The 18,056-nt window shown below is 36.1% G+C and overlaps 1 protein-coding gene across 1 annotated transcript in view; it reads left to right on the top strand.

The window, feature by feature from the left end:
- Positions 1-4,435: 4,435 nt before the first annotated feature.
- hk2 (hexokinase 2) overlaps positions 4,436-18,056 on the top strand; it is a 77,830-nt gene continuing 64,209 nt past the window's right edge. The window contains exons 1-3 of the mRNA XM_077241593.1: positions 4,436-4,684; positions 11,131-11,293; positions 15,111-15,259. Coding sequence (XP_077097708.1) covers positions 4,622-4,684; positions 11,131-11,293; positions 15,111-15,259 — 375 coding nt within the window. The 5' untranslated portion in view covers positions 4,436-4,621. The remainder of the gene's footprint in view (positions 4,685-11,130; positions 11,294-15,110; positions 15,260-18,056) is intronic.

Raw genomic sequence — 18,056 nt, 5'->3', positions numbered from 1 at the left:
GATGGCCTGAAGGCACCCACGATGCCTTCATTTTTGAGCACAGCAGCATGCGCAGACGGCTGCAGGAGGGTGCATTGAGGGGTCATGGTTATCTTTTAGGTGAGCACTAAGAGTAAATTTATTTTGCTAAATATATTCGTTTCCTCACCTCTCTTTTCCCCTTTAGGTGACAGGGGTTATCCTCTTTTGGACATTTTGATCACCCCTGTGCCAAACCCCATGACGCATCAGGAGCGCAACTTCCACCACACGCACGCACGAACACGAGCCACTGTGGAGCGCTGCGTGGGGCTCCTAAAAGATAGATGGCTCTGCCTGGCACACGCGGGGGGCACGTTGCTCTATTCGCCAAAGAAGGTGTGCAACATCATTTTGGCATGTGCCGTCTTGCACAACATGGCTGAGATAAACCGTGTGCCATTTGACGTGCTGGCCCCAGACCCAGAAGTGCCAGTGGAGCAGTGGGAAGCACCACCAGCTTTAGGAGCTGTTCAGCTCAGACGGGACCTTGTTCGGCGGTTTTAATTGTAAGTTAAAATAACACAGACTTTGATTTCATTGGTTTATTTTTTTAAGTTTTCATTTATTTGCTTTAATGTCGTATTTATTGACACCAATGAATGGTTAATTTCGACCAGTAGTCTACAAATTTCTGTCTGTTTTTCCGGACCTCATCCGTCAGGACCCTTGGCCGTAGCGCACGGGAGGCTGGTGGATGGTCCTCGGCTTCCCCCGCTTACACCTGCTCAGGCTCTGGGTGGGGCGCAAGGATAGGCTCAGGCTCCTGGATGGGCTGAGGGGGAGATGTCTCGAGGGTGCTGGGGCCTGCAGTGCTATCATCTGCAAAACAATAGAGCAAAATTTAAATAAAATGAGTTAACTATGGACTTATGTGTTTTTTTTATTGGTTTATGAAATTTAAGTTTTCTTACCATGAATGTCGTCGGTATCTCCACCACCGGTGATACCTTCTAAAGACACAGTTCCGATGAGGGCTGCCACCCGCTCCTCTTTCGGTGTCAGCTGGAGGCTTGGATCCGCGCCACTTTGTGGCGATCTTTATATCCGACCACTTTTTTTTACCTACGATAAACAAGAAAACTCATGCATAACTTGATCACTATTGGTCTATATTAAGCAATAAAACATTCTTACCTCTGCTGGAGTGCGCTTCTCAACCCCCACACTATTGACAGAACTCGTAATTTGGGTCCATATTTTGTTTTTGTGGGCGCCTTTAATCCCACTCTTTAAGCTCCCAAATAAAACAATTTTATTTCTTTCCACTTCCCTGGTGATGGTATCGATCTCCACGTCGGAGAAGTTTCTCTTTTTTGCCGTCTTCCGTGTGTCCATGGCGTAAAATGAGGGTGTGGGGGAAGCGGAGACTTGAATATATAGGGGCATGTTATTCTAATGACGATCGTTTTCAGCCGCGGCATTTATCAAGGGCAGGTATTGCGTACACCTGGATTTCAAAGGTACGCACAGCTTCATAAATCAGGCGGTGAGAGGAGTGTAAGCATAATCTTACGCCAACATATACGCCCGTTTCTACGCAAGAATGATAAATGAGGGCCATTGTGCCCAGGGGCCTCTGAATTCTTAATCCAAGCCCTGATAATTGCCATGTGGGGAAGTTCCAACGCTATCTCATGACCAATTCGTACGAGAGAGTAAAATGTGACTGATTCGTATGAATTCGTACGACCTCACTCGCACGAATTCGTATGGTTTGTCTAAATCCCAGTGGCAGTTAGGTTTAGGGGCGGGGTCAGGGGTAGGTCATTCGTACGAATTCGATTCCGTCGTACTCATTTTAGCTTCTCCTTTGTTTCAAACTTTCAACAACAGTGTTTCAATTTACATTGAACAACAGCAACAACAATGTAGGAAACCTCTGAAAGCTGTTCATGTCTGTCAGGTCACATTTTGTAGCATACCAAAATACAAGCATGAATGCACTGCAGCAGATTGCATTTGCATAAACATTGCATCATCATTCATATTTCTGTTGTTATTGCATTTCGTCCCTTTCAGTAGATACTACTTCAGATCCATCCCCACTTCTTGACTCAGTGAAACTGTGCAACATAAGTGTTACTGGTCATAAACATAATTCACTGAGAATAATTAAACACTTACAGTACAAATACGCTCATTAGCCTTCTGTCTGAGCGAGTGGCAATGTACTGAACACATACTGTTTATCACCTTCTTTCTTTTGTAAGAAATCATCCTTTATGAACCAGTTAAGTTGAAATGCATCATACTGGTGAGTCATTTGTTTGCATTACTTAATCGTATACCTTTTAAAACATTATCCTTTTTCAGAGAGAAGATGTATAAAACTGTGAATTAATCACAATCCACAAAATATTCCTAGCAAAATTCTATAAATAACTAAACATCTTGGTTAAGTATGAAAATAATCCAATGTAAACATCCTGTTCATCTTCATTACTTCCTTGTTATAATTTGTTACATTTATATAGCGCTTTTCTGGATGCTCAAAGCACTTTACAACAATGTGTTAAAAGCATAAAACCACACCTAGGCTATGAATGATAACCTGATGCATCACAGAATCACCAGATTGAGAGTGGATAAAGTTGTCCATCGATCTTACAACATACATCGGTCGTTCATCTGTCTGACATAACCTTTCTGTAAAGAATTTGATTCAGTGTATATTATATGCTGTTGTTCCCCATAACAAAGAACTCTTATCACACTTCTTATCACATTTGGTTTTGAACATAATAAAATGAAATAAAAAAAGAAGCAAACAATGTCTCTAACTCAGTCTGCTGGACAGTAATCAGTAATTATCTCCATAATTCACTACTATAATGGGCTTATGTACTTTTTGAATGCCTAATACAATTGTGAAAGACTTCAAATTGATTTTTATTTTCTGTTTTTAGCTGTTAATATGTTTAATTTTTTATATGTAAACAAGAAGAAGAAGTGTTATGAAAACATTCGCCACAGAAGACTTTCATAGTAAAGATACCTTTACCCCAGTTTACAGCTTATATATATATAGGCCTATATATATATTTATCTAAATATACAGCCTATATATATGAACAGTTTTGTTTCCATCACAACATTTTTAGCAGTGTGACAATACCATCGAGAAGAAATTACTAAATAAAAATACAACAAAAAACAACATTTATTATATGCACATCTGTTTAGCTGTGCATTTACTGAATGAGCTCTGTACCACTGTTCGTCCGACTGTTTGTACTGTATTTTATTTTATATTTTAATTATTCTGATTTCTTTTGATTATTTTAATTTCTTCTATGTAAAGCACTTTGAATTACCATTGTGTATGAAATGTGCTATATAAATAAACTTGCATTGCATTGCCTATGCGGGTCAAAAATGGAAAACAGCTCAAAAGGTGCATGTGCTCACAATTGTTCATGCAAAAGACTGTCCTCACAGTTATGATTTTGAGAACAACTGAGGCACAAACGTGGGTTTGGAATCTGATCAGCTGCTCTCTTACAGTAATGTGCCTGTGGGATGTCAGGAACTCAATTCATGCTTATCTGATAACAGGACCAGCTCTCTCCAAAGACATTCTGTGAATTCATAATCGTACTAACCCAAATTGGCAGGCAAAGTGGTGTTGCAGGTATTTCAAAAGTGAGCTTTAGTGAAAGGAGTAGTACTGACAACACTAATCACTTGAAATACTATCTTTTGTACAACACTCTTGTTGCTTATATTATATTATCTCATATTATATTATACAGGATAATGTTGTCAAAGAATTAGAATTTATTATTTCCTTTAGAAATATTCTAATTAGAATCTGCCAAAAAATACCATGACTGCTTTTTTTGTAAAATATGGTCACGTGGTTTTTAATAAAACAATTTCTTTCTTTTTTTTTTTACACATTTTCAGTGATTTCTGACCTTCTGAACTCTAGTTCATATCACGTCTGAGCTATATGGAAAAAATCTTTTAGACTCCCAAATGTGTAGGGGGACAAATTGCAAAGTTTGAAGTCAAGACACTGTTGCTAATAAAGAAGTCATAATGAAACGATTGCTGTATTATGTCATACAAGGAGACGTGTCAAGTTGCACATCTAGTTCTAGGTTGTGTCATATAGGCCTACAGACAAAACTAACTAATTCAGATGAAGAGCACTCGTGCTGAAACCTAGACTCCTTTATTCTTAAATACATAAAAACATCATCCCATTACGGTTTAACCTGAGCTTTCACTGACAAATGATCTTTAAGTAAATTGCAATTTTTGCATGACTTGATCAAACTGCAAAAAAATGGGGGTGGGGGGGGGGGGTGGGGGGGATGGGGGGGGTCGCGGAGTCTGTGAAGTTTGACACGCCTTCTTTGCGGCCAATCAGCAGCATGATTCTCAGTGACGTAAAACTACTCAAATTACTAGTGTGAAGTGGGTGGAATTAATAGTGACATCACTTTGCATCATCATTGTACCGGATAGCGCAAGTCCAAGAAAGAGTTTCAGAAATTTGAAGAACATGAGCTCGCACCCAAAGTGACTTACAATCAGTTCAGATCACATTCAACACACTTAAGAAGTTTAAGACACCCCAAGCTGACAGAAGACGATGATCGCCTCTCATTTACTGGCATACTACTTCACTGAGCTTCATCATGACCACGTCCAGAAAGTAAGTAGCATACTGTAGCTGGCTCGCTCTAAAAGCCGGCTTATCGACATCTCACAGTGTATATTGACTTAATCAGGCCGATGGATGAGTGAAGATCATTATCGGTCAGTTAGGCTACAATGTTCGTTTGTTAGTTGGTTGGTTTATTTATTGTACGTTTTTAATTGCACATCCTTTCGCATCTAGCCTACTACTACACGTGTGTGTGACAGCGAGGTCAGTTTTACATCACTTGACTCAAGATAATGTTAATATCACGATCCTACTTATAACAGAGTTTGTGATCCTGTAGTTTATTGAATAATCCGTTAGGGCTATTGATTTCCTATTCTAAATTCCCCCCACATCGTGTAGCCTATTTCCCTTACCGCATGAGTTTCGTGCGACAGTCGCAAAACTTCAGTTTCCGCATTTTTGAAGTATGAAGAGTATGTAGTTTGGGAGTTGGGAGCTGCTCCACACCAATAATAACATTAGATGATATTCGTGTCCATAATATAGGCTATATTTTTAGTATATAACATAACCGTATGCCTGCCAGTTTGAAATAATGGTATATTAAAAAAACAATGACAATAAAGGCAAAAATGATATTGGATAAACTAGCTGGGCGAGTTTTCGTTGCGCTTCCTGCCACGACGTACCTTTAACTGAGCGAGTGTTGCTCTGGTAACCTGAGACTCGAGCGCCCTGCTAGTCACGTGTGTCACCTCCAGGGAGCGCGACTTCAGTAAATTCCATTATGACAAAAGCAGTGACCTCTGACAAGTATACTTACATCGCCACACTTAAAACAAAAAAAGAAGAACTGTGATTTAGTTAATTTTATGTGATGTCCTCATACTCGTCAGAGCAACTCCGAAATTGACAAGATGTTTTCTTACCAAGATATATTTCATGCACTTCTAAATAGCCTATGCCTTCAAATTAATTGTGATATATGCCAAAGCTTAATTTGTGTTTGTTCACACATTAGCAGATTACAGGTGACAGCTCTTTTTTATATAGCCTACTGTTTGATTCTAAACAAGACTATCAACTGTATTCTTATTGAACTGACTCACCTTTGTTTGGTTAACTAGTGCTGTGTGAATGAAAATGCACTGAATGAATAGTTGTCTGCCAAGTCAGCTTTTACTTATCAACGTTGGAAATGGACTTGTCTTATACGTTATCAACAAATGGCCAAATGAATGGGATCGTTGTACAAAACAACAAACTGCATGAAATTACTATACTGTGGTTAAAAGTTTTTTTATTATTAGCATTATTATATAAGCATTTATTATTTTCAACTGTCCCTGGGATCAGATGATATACACAATGCCGATTAGAACATTCCAGAATCAAACACAAACTATGTTCCTCATGCAAGAGTAGAGTAGGCTATCTCTTAAACATATTTTAATATGTCGCAAACTCACAAATATCTTATTAGTAGGACTACTAACATATCATGATTTCATGATGAATAAATCAAATGTTTTGATAAATTATTCTTAGAAATATCATCAAATCAGCGTTATAACTTTCCAGAGTTATTGGTATATATGAAAAATTATAATATTTTCATTGCATTTATGAGCACTGTAATCTCTGAACAAATAACACACATTAGTTTAACACAGAAAGAATGAAGGCTTAGTTACTTTTTTGTCCATCCTTCTTTGAATTTTCGGTCTACATTATTGTCTTCTGTGTATCAGATCAGTAGTTCATCGTGTCATAGCATTCATAATCAGATGTACCGTGGGATCAGTATCCATATTTGGACATATCATATGTTTAAATTGAAGAAGACATGATGAAATATGCCTATGTGCGTATACACAGTGCTGGTTCATGTTTGGAGCACTAGGAATGAAATGTCTATAAAAACTTGAAACATGCTTGCTCTGGTCCAGTTATGAACTATGATCCGCATTGCGAGTATTGTTAAGGACTGTCTAAAGGACAACAACACAAAGCTGAACAGGCAGAGGTGAACGAACTGTGCTGAAACTGTCTTTTGACATTTGAATTATCTGCTGTAATGTGATGTCATATGGCGCATTGATTGTATTAAAAGAGGTAATTCCTATGAATAATGCAGAGAAAAGCTCAGAAATTGATGACAGACGCTCTCCAGACACGGCACCACTCATATACGGCAATTTTTTTTAACCCTCCCCTCCCCACTTTCGCCTTAATTATAAACATGAGTGCTATGGTTGTTTTCATTGATGTGCAACCTGTACTGTTAACATCTCAAGTGTTTTAGGCTTTCATGATTCTAAGTTTTCAGAGGAAATTATATTACTCCGCAAAACACTTTAGAAGTAATTTTTAATAGACAACCCTGAATCCATTTGAGTTTTTATCGAAAGGGAATTTTTAAAACCTTATTCAAGTTTTTTTTAAATTGATCTTTTATAGTATTTTAACTTATTTGCTATGAAAATGAAAACCAAGTCAGCTTTAGAGGGGCAGAGGGGCTGTCATTTCCTCATCCTCGTGTCAATCCAAACATGTGTGCATTTGCATCTGGCTGCACGATATTGGACTGACATTGCGATATGAAAACAATTTCACCAGATGATTTGAATAGCTCTATTTGGAAAGAGTTAATAATTTTAGAATGATTGGTGTGATTTTTTTTTTTTTCAGGGGAGTGCATATAAAATATAAACAAATTACAATAATAGGTAAATGCAATAGAACAAAGATGCAAATGAAATGAACAGTGATTTGTTTTTTAGGTAAGTCTAACAGTAAGGTACAGAAATTCAACAATCAAATGTAAAATAACACTGCATAGTCTTCACTGTATAAATTAAATATAATGAATCTTTGTTAAAGCTACAAAGTGATATTCTCTTTGTATTTTGTTTTTTAGGCTAATTAAGATTAATGAACAGAAGACATATTAAGCCGCTGTCACTTTAAGACCGAATACATGGATCCAATACAATATAATGATACACATCCGTTCCCTTTATCAATTGTTCACATTCACGTAAGCCATTAGCGACTGTGTTTACGAGGATACTCTCTAAGACGCAGAAAACAGAAAACCGCGGTTTAAAATCGCTTGAATGTTTAAACTACATGCAAAATGATAAACTTTTGCTCTACGACGGTTAAAGTTTGCAATTAATCCGAGAATCACGTGCGTTTCGAACCATGGTGCCTGGTCCGTACAGATCAAAAATAATACTTGACATCTCACATCCTGAGATGTGAGTTATGCAGAGCACAAAAAAAATTTGAAGAATGTTTTAACTGCTTTTGTCTATACAATAAAATTAAGTGGGGCTCGAACAACACTTACAACCCATTAACAATCATTGTACGGACAAAAAAAAAAAAGAAGGCTTTATGAAGGCTGGGATATGATCATTGTAACATTCTTTCTATTTTCTTGTGGTGGAGCAAGAAATGTACACATCAGTGCTTGGGCGTTCCAGATTAAGAAATGTTTAAAATTACCGTGAATCATCCTATTACAATTATAATTTCATAAAAAAAATACTCTTGGGACTGTTTGGTAAAAGTCATTCAATATTAGCTAGGAAAAGTAAAGTTTAGTTGACAAAAGGTTTAATGAAATGAAACTCACTTGTTTTTAAGTTTTGAAATGCAGTCCGAGGCCAATGTGGGTGTAATGTGAATTAGAGTCCTGTCTAACGTTGAGCTTTAAAAGAACTTGTATAATGTGGTTTAAGCTCTTTATTTATGTTGCAACATCTTGTCTTTGTTGTATTTGTGGAGCTGTCTGTACATGAAGGCAGTAAAAATTTCACTGGGATTCAGATTCCTTTTGAATCATTCAATGCATGCACGCACTCTGACCTTTTTCATGTCCTCACGTTATTACACACTTGTCTTGCGTTCAAGAGTTCTGAAACATCTTGTGCAAATGAACAGAGTTTCCGGCCTCTTAAGCGTTCACTTTTCTTCTGTATTAACAATACATTCTGAACCTCATTAAACTGTTCTTGTGAGCATTGGAGTCAAAAGCTGGTGAAATTGGTGGTGTTGAAATTGGCATGTAATTGGAAAGGTGCTCAGTTCAGCCCCAAAAGAAATGACCCCAGGGCAAGACATGAAATAATTACCCTTTCAACATTATTGTAGGCCTGTTGAACAGTGTTCTTAAACACTTACAGTAGGGTGAAATAACCTGGGTTATTTTTTAACTTGACTTTTTTCTGACAAAAAGTGTGAACTACTGAATAATACATCTGGGCGATGCGGCTTAAACCTCACACTTCTGATATCTGATGTATGTCACTTATTTCTTTTGCACTGAAAAGGCTATAAAAAAACCTAAAAAAGTTTTTTTTATTTTAAAGATAAATGGATATTAATTTTATATTCAAATTATTTATATCATTACATTTTATTAAATTAATGATCAAGATATGCTTTTCACTAAATAAGCACTTTTAAGTATATTTCATATTTTTTTATGTATCTGCTCTTCAAATGTCATCAATCATTGAATCAGAGTTTTAAATTGATTTGTTTTAAGCAGATAGTTTGAGTTGATTCACAAAAATGAATCAAACGTAACAACTGCAATGCTGTGTATGCTCTTGAAGTTTAAACCAGAATATAATAGCGTCTATCTCTGTCTTAACGCGATAATTATAAACTCGTTTATCATAGCACTGTGTACTGTTACATACAGTATGTACAGGACAGGACCTTGAGAGCAGCCTGGACTTACAAAAGTTTGACTCCATAATGCAGATTGTACTGCATGTGACTGTATCAGTGCCTCCGCAGTCATTTGCCTTTTATATGTACATGATATTTAATCAAACAAGCTTCTTTATTCATTCATTTTCAAATAAATTGTGTAATTTTGTTGTTCTTTGAAATAATCAATAAGAAATATATTTGTGATATTCATGCCCTTTAGAATCAGGCACAGTTTTTGTGGGGAACCTTTAGCCCTGTTGAACCCTGTGTATTAGGCAACCGGTTGATTCGTTAACCATGTGATCTTGGCACTTTTCTTACCGTGGGCAGCTGTGTGAATGATTCTGTCGCCTTGTGGTGTCAAATGTCATATTATAGAAACAGCCTTATGAGTTTCACATCTTACATAAGTTCGTAGTATTTACCAAGCCATTTCTCCTGCTGAGGTGGAATATTTGTGATTGTGAATGCTATATGCTTTTGTAGGTATCTGTATGAATTGCGCCTCAGTACAGTGCTCTTTTCATGCTATACACCAGGGTGAATTCATCACAGCTAATCGAACCATTATTGAGCTAGAATTGCGAACAAAACTAGTTTCATTGCCAATCATTGTAACATAATGCTGCAGACCTCGGAGAGAGAGCTGCAGTTCTTTTACAATCTGGAAGGATGTTGCCTAAAGAGACTCTTTCTTCATCCTAATATGATGGCTTTTGAGAGCTTCCCTTATGAAGTCAACATTTGACCTTTGAGTGAAATCTAGTACGGAACATTCCAGCTTCCCTTTCTCTTAAAAGATTCTTCATCTGGTATCAGGACTGTAAGAATAAACAGATGGACTCAAGTTACTGTTGGCCTTCAAAGAAAACCAGGTCTTTGTGATTAGCAGTGTCATACAGTGGCCTAGAGCACCCTTTATATATATATATATATATATAATTAATTAATAAGTAATTCCATTCTGAACAGAACCATAGGCACAAAATGTGAAAGACAGACTTTCGATTTTATAAAATCATAAGCTAAAAGCTAATATACAACAGCATAAAACAGCACATTCAGCCTTAGTGATTACATTTTGAACAGAAAGGTACTCTTTGTTCGAAATGTAATCAGTAAGGCTGAATGTACTATTTTTTGCTGTTGTATTTTAGCTCAGATTTTATGAAGTCGAGTCTGTCTTTCACATTTTGTGCCTACAGCTATGTCCAGAAGGGATGTGCCTACTGCATATATAAATTTGGCAAACATATTAGTAATTTGGTTATTCAGTGAAAAAAATAAATAAGTGAATTTTAAAGTTGCGATATCCAGGCCTGGAAAATACGCTCATACCTATAATGATTTCCAGTTCTGTGAGTATGCATACCTAAAATATTTCATGCCTTTTTGTGAGTGCTTTATGAAATCATTTAAAATAAAAATCTTACCCATTTTGTGAGAACCCTGGTTTGTCTTATTCCATGCTTGCAGAAAATTTGCGGAGAGTTAATATGTCATGTTGCAAAGTTATCATAATAGTACTATAATAGTTTACCATTATGATCATAACCGATGCCATGTTGTACATTTGTATGAGAATATGAATTAGTGATATTTGTCAAAAACTTTACTAATAAAAAGGGTATGATTATGATCAAACCAAATAGTAAATCGGTGTTGTTCAGTAAAAGTAAATTTATTTATTAAATTAGACCTATACAAAAAAGAAAATGGGAAAATGTAGTGAATTTTCACCCTTCATTTGGTTTTCTCAGGTGGATAAGTACCTGTATCACATGCGACTGTCTGATGAGAACCTGATGGATGTCTCCAGGCGGTTCAGAAGGGAGATGGATAAAGGACTGGGCAGAGACACTAACCCAACTGCAGCTGTCAAGATGCTCCCCACCTTTGTCCGCTCCACACCGGACGGCACAGGTGATTAATGAGATTTTGACCTATACAGATGGAAAAAAGCATCATCAAAATAGCCTAAGACATTCAAGTTTGGCTTTTTACAATCACAAAAGGTATCTGAACACAAACGCACTTACTAAAGTAGAATGAATTTAGGTAAAATAGGCCACTTTTTGCCCAATTTCCAAAAAGTGCCCCAATTTAGCTGAATCCATTGAATTTCAATGCATTTGAAAAGTAAAAAAAATCAAACCAAGGAACAACTATAATGCAAGAGCTTTCCTCAGAACTTACTTTACTGATCTTTTGACCTTTCACTAAGTGACCTCAAGGTCATTTTTAGATGTATGAAGTCTGTTCTCCCCAAGTTCACATTGTGTCTTGGCAGAGTAACCACAGGTGGGCACTACCTTTCAAATCCTTGGGGTGATGGGTAAGATATTTTTATATTGTTCAGTTGGGTAAGATATAGAAGTATTGAAAGAGCTCTCTTATGTTCACCAAGGTTGCATTTTTAAAAATCAGTAATACAGTAAAATAGTAATATTGTAAAATGTTATTACAATGCAAAATAACTGTTTTCTGTTTTAATATATTTAAAAATGTATTGAATTTTCAACAGTTATTACTCAAGACTTCAGTGTCACATGATCCTTCAGAAATCATTCCAATATGCTGATTTGCTGCTCAAGAAACATTTCTTATCATCAATGTTGAAATCTTAATATACTGTATACTTCTTAATATGTTTTGTGGAAACAGCTTTCATGTTTCTTTGATGAAAGTTCAAAAGAACAGCATTTATTTGAAATACAAAATCTTTTGATCAATTTAATGCATCCTTTTCGAAAAACCTTATTAACCCTGAACTTTTGAACTGCAGTGTAGTTCCTAAACTGGATTGTGTTATAATTTCAAACTGAACAAAGATCTTTTTGTGAAATGTTTTTCTTAAAATTTTATTCATGATATGTAATGTAACAGCATGTATGTTTTGTAAGTGTGGCTTGAGTATCCAAATCCATTTTAAGGCATTTGTATGTCAACAACTTTTATTACAAATTCTTAATCTAATTATAATGAGTAAAAAAATGAATTGAATATTGTGAATGAAAAGCATTTGTACCCTGTGGGAATGTGTTGGCGTCAGGTTCCATGCGGGTCAAGTCATGGGCGGAGGTATTGTTGTCTTTAGTGGCAAGTATCCTGTGGATCACATATTGTTCTGTCCTGGAAGTGGTTCATTTTTGTTGTGAGATAAGATGAAGAAATGATTGATACAGCTCTCCAGGTGTGTTATTATCAGCCGTCACTGTTGATGTGTTTGAGTTTCACAGTGACTGCTGACACCAACCCAATGCTGTCACTGGCATCTGAGAGTGTTTGACTGCACGTGGGATGAGACAATGTCTCAAGTAGAGTGTGAAAAGAATAACTGTTGTCGGGTTCCTGGAAAGAATGCCTGCACACAGAAAAGTAGTCATGTGGGTATGAGCCACAAAAGAGTGCTAGGAAGAGTTACCAAGGGAACGATACTGATCTATGAGACCAAGGTGGGTTCGTGTCCAAATGGAGGTTTGCCATCTCCGCTTACTCAGAGACTTTATTCTGATGCCATGATTCAGCGTTTGAGATGTTCCTGCTTGCACAACTTTTATGCTTTCTCTTGAAGAGATACATTTCCTGTTGCATGGTTGTAGATTTAAGCAACTTCCTTCTCACAAAACATTTAGTTTGCTTAGGCTATGCTTATCATGTCGTTTTGTTGGGTGAGGGTTGGGCGCAGCCTGTTGTTATACTGGCATTGTACGTTGAGGCAGAAGGTCCAGCTGTACTGACAGACGTCTGTCCTCACCTTGAGAGTTTAACAAATGCTTTCTGAAAGACCTTGAATGTGTGTTAAGCATAGAAAAGCATGCAAGGACTATTTCCGGAGAGGCCATTATCGTGTGAAATCCTTAATAAATAGAACTGTGAGCTTTCAAAAATCTGAAATTCCTCCAACACACACAGTGCTCAGAAATGTAGCCCACCCAGTTATAAGGAGGTAATATGTAGTGACGGCATTTTAGTGCTTTCCAAAAAATTAAGTATTGAGAAATAAGTCATAACGCTTAATCTAGTAATAATTTTAATTATTCGTTGCATTATATAGCACATTTCTTGGCACTCAAAGTGCTTTACATATGAAAGGAGGGAATCTGCTCAACTACAGTAACACCAATGTGCAGCATCTACCTGCTTTTTTTGACCGTATAGTGTCCCCATCACTATACTGGGGCATTAGGACCCACACAGACAACAGGGTGAGCGCCCCCTGTTGGCCTCACTAACACCTCTACCAACAGCAATCTAGTTTTCCAAGGAAGTCTCTTATCCAGGTACTGACCTTAGCTTTAGTGAGAAGGGTCGAAACTAAAGGATTCGGGACCCCCTGATAAAATATTGATGTTGGCCCCCACCCCCCACCAATATCATATACTGTACAATAGATGAGCATGGAGGCCTACATATAACAGAAGATATTGTTGTAAAACCTTTATTTTAAAAGTTAAATGTTTATATAAAAATTACAACTAATAAAAAACAAGAATTGTTAAATAATAATAAAACCAATTTCAAAAAGTAACAGCAAATTGTTTTCTTTCCCCATCAGTCTGTTATAATTCATAAATCAAAAAGTAAACATTAAGAAATTTACAAGAATGCAGTCAATATTTAAATATATTTATCATTTATATTTAAATGATAAATAAAATCTTTTATGGTCTTATTTTTTAATGAAGATAATATGGAACTGGTAATATATTATTAAATTAAGCTAATAAATGTATTCATTAAAGTGCAGTGTGGTGTGTTCGTGTTTTCTTGATTGTAATAAAATAGCCGAAAGGTCAGGTGCATAATGCAATGCGTCGTGACTCGTGTCAATTTTTAAAATCTATTTACAATAGTGTTATTGACCACGTAATCATTCGGGTGATTGTGGTGATAATGAAAAGTTGCAGGCTGTAGACGATAGTTTTCTTATTCCCAGTGACATAGCAATACAACCTGTCTTTAAGAACGTCTTGATCGACTGGGATACAACATCTCTTCCGGCCTCGATCTCCTTCTTCCATGCCGTTTCTGGTACCCTGATTTATGTTTTCTTTCCCCCGACATTTTTCAGTCAGTCTCCTGCTCTTCCACCTGCCGTCTCAACTCTGATTGGTTCTGTTAACGAGCTGGGGTGGGACTTACAATTTTATTGGGTCCATCTGATGTTTCTGACTGAATAATTAATAAAAACTTTAGATCAGACATTTTTAGGGAGGTAAGAGAAGCTGATATTTGGAAAAAATATTTAACCAAATAGCATGTTTTTGTTACTTTCATTTAAATCTCAGGCATACAAACTAATATAAATATTAGAATTATTCATACAACAAGGGGCTATTTAGTATAACTGCTGGATTTTGTGGGGCTCCCTGGGCAGCATAATTACGCATATGTAAATTATGCATAATTACTAGCAACTAACCCTAAACCATAACCCAATAGTAAGAACATGTAGTTAATTAATATTTCTCAGTACTTGTTTGTGTAAATAGACTGTGACAACATCACCTTAAAATCGTTATCCTCTATTCTCAAAAATTTTATTTTAGTCTCAAAATACTGTTTGTTCTAATGTTTTGACTTCATTGTCACTATTTAGCAGACTATTTGTAAAATATTAATGTTGTAAAATTCTTATGTGATTATTCTTGAACTATGACCCCTTTGTTCTTGTAATGTTGTCTTTATTCTCGAAATCTATTCTTTTGAGTTAAATTTACATTAAATTTGTTTGTAGAAACGGGCGACTTCCTTGCTTTGGACTTGGGAGGAACCAATTTCCGGGTTCTGCTTGTCAGAGTGTCCAGTAATGGGAAGCAGACGGTGGAGATGGAGAATCAGATCTATGCCATTCCAGAGAACATCATGAGGGGAACTGGGACAGAGGTGAGGAGTGTGTGCGCAAGCCTGTTTTAATCTTTCTTTTGCGTTTTTTCTTACTCGGGATCTCATTTTAGGCTTTGCTAGCCTCAGCACATATTTATAAACCTGTCTTTGAAAATTCTCATACAGAAAGTTCTAATGTGAAAGTTCTTATGCAGAAATCATGATGCAGAAATCTTGATTCATTATTAGATGTATTATATTTAGAGGGATAAAGTATATCACCTATATGAAAAATTTGTCATTTTATCACCCTTATTTTGTTCCAAACCTGAATGACTTACTTTTTTCTTCTGCGGGACGTTTTTTTTTTTTTTTTGGCTAGACAATGGAGGTCAATGGTAACCCAAACTGTCAAATTTCAAAATAACATCAGGAATGATGTGTCAATGATAACAGAATTTAAATTTTTGGGTGAAGTATCCCTATTCCAAAGTAACCAATATGATATGATATACATGTGTGGTCTGGTAAAGGTTCTACAAAACCTTTCTGTTTCTCAAACAGCAGAGTTCATGGATTTGATTCCCAGGGAAAGCAAGAACTGATAAAAATGTAAAATGTGTGCCTTGAATGCAACGTAATTCGCTTCAGGGAAAGGCATCTGCCAAATGCGAATTGTATGTAAATAACAATCTGGTCAACCACATATATCTAGGCCTAATAGACAGTCTAATTTAGAGTATGCATCTGAAAGTTTTGCATGAGAACTTTTTAACACCTAAGAACAAAGTAAATGGGTCTCACTCTAACTCTGCACATGAACATTTAACAAATTAACCATGACGCACAAGGCGTCTGTTTTTATCTCGGGACCTGTTTGAAAAATTATTTTAATTATAAATTATTAAACGGATAGATTATTTAAAAATCTTTCTTGAATTTCTTTCTTCAGCTGAACACAAAAAGGATATTCTGAAGAATGTTCAGATAAGAGACAGTTGATAAGCCCTATTGACTTCCATAGTAGGAAAAATATATATCTTTCTTCAAAATATATCCTTTTTTGTGTTCAGCTGAAGAAAGAAATTCATACAGGTTTGAAACTTGAGGGTGATTAAATGATCGAATTTTCATCTTCGGGTAAACTGTCCCTTTAACTTTGTCTTTTAGCATAGATATAAACACATGTTTCGCCTTGGCTACGCCAGTTCATTGGAACGAATGCGTCAATAGAGCCGCCATCTTGAAACAGGGGAACCCCTCATCAGCGTCAATGTAGGAAAAGGTCTAATGGAAATAAAATCACCATAAATCGTCATGAATGCGATTTTCTAGTTGTTTTGGTTAGTTTCAACGGTCAGACATGTATTTATTATAGAATCCAGAGAAATTTTTAAAAAATTACAAAATTTCACAATCTTGTGAAATGTAATCCCTTGCTGTCTGGTTTTTAGATTTCATTTGTGTAAACATCCATACGCAGCACAAAAGTCCGGCATCATCCATGAATTCAGCGTTACCTAGCTACTTCCTATGACAAGACCCCTGTTCCAAGATGGCGGCGGTTTTGACGCATGTTTAGAACCAAGGCGACATCTGGTGTTTATATCTATGGCCTTTTAGACAAATATTTGATTGTAGAAACATGTATAACAGGTGCTTCTTCATTTGCAAATTCCAAAGTTAACAGATTGTGAAGCTGTAGAAATTGATTCATCTGAATTTATTAAATGGTTTAACATTTCTCATATTTCATCTTGCAATAGGTAATATGTGTTGAAAGTTTTTGTTCTCACTTGAAGTGTTACTGTCTCTCTGCATGAAATTACCAATTTAGGTAAAGGCCAAAGGAATGTGCATCATAAAAAAATAATTTGAATGCACATTCTTCTACACTTGTTCACTGTTAAAAAAAGTATTAATACTTAAACACAGTTCATATGGTTCAATTAGGTTTTATACCTAAATGTATAAAACAGACATGTCTGTTTGTTTTATATCTTCTTATGTTTTATTTGTATAAATATGCTGTTATGCATTACTAATATATCTTCTTTCCATGACAAAATGGAGTCATTTTTATATTCTTGATAAAGCAAACAAAAAAAACTAAAAAAGAAATTTGAGGTACTACAAATAACTTTTCATCATAATAATCATATAAACTGTCATAAAAATAATAGCTAAAAACTAAATAAGCTAACTGTTGTGCTGAATCAAAAAGCATAAAAGTGTCTCTTAGGTGGCTGGGAACTGAATCATGTCTGGTGTAAAACTAAACCAATGTTTCCTCACACACGTGTTAGTTTGGGCAGTGGATGTGTTCACTGTTTGGACTTCAATCATTGCAATTCGGCCACAAGAGTCCTTTATAAGAGTGCATGACCAGAGGGTGGAATATATAGTTGGAACCCAGCTGTCAGAAAATCATGAGTTGCACCTGGTTCCTCACATACACCCCATGGCATTATGGCGTTGTGATTTCAATATAGAATGTATGACCTCAGGAGACTACATGACATATTGATTGTCTGTCCCCATTGGATTTCCACATCGGAACTTTTCACTTTCGGTAGCTTTTCTGAGGCTTGTTTCCACTTTAGTTAAATTTAAAGAGCTTTTCAATTTCAAAACAATTATAATGTGCTTATGATTTGGTAGCCTTCAAAAATGTCATACATAAGAGATGAAAACAATGACACCTTTGGACTAACTTAAGATTCCCTTTTTTCCTTTTACATAGACTTTTGATGCACCTAATTTGTTTGCTATTGAACATGTTGGGCTATATTTGGACGTTTTGGTGTGGGCCACTTTTGCCTGTAATGGGTTCTTAATCTTAGCTAAGCAATGTATT

Source organism: Siphateles boraxobius, unplaced genomic scaffold, assembly GCF_051911475.1.
Source record: "Siphateles boraxobius isolate OS27281-9 unplaced genomic scaffold, OSU_SipBor_1 24, whole genome shotgun sequence".
NCBI classification, from domain to species: Eukaryota; Metazoa; Chordata; class Actinopteri; order Cypriniformes; family Leuciscidae; genus Siphateles; species Siphateles boraxobius.
Note: the sequence above shows the minus strand (reverse complement) of the source record. Positions and strands in the feature narration are given on the sequence as shown.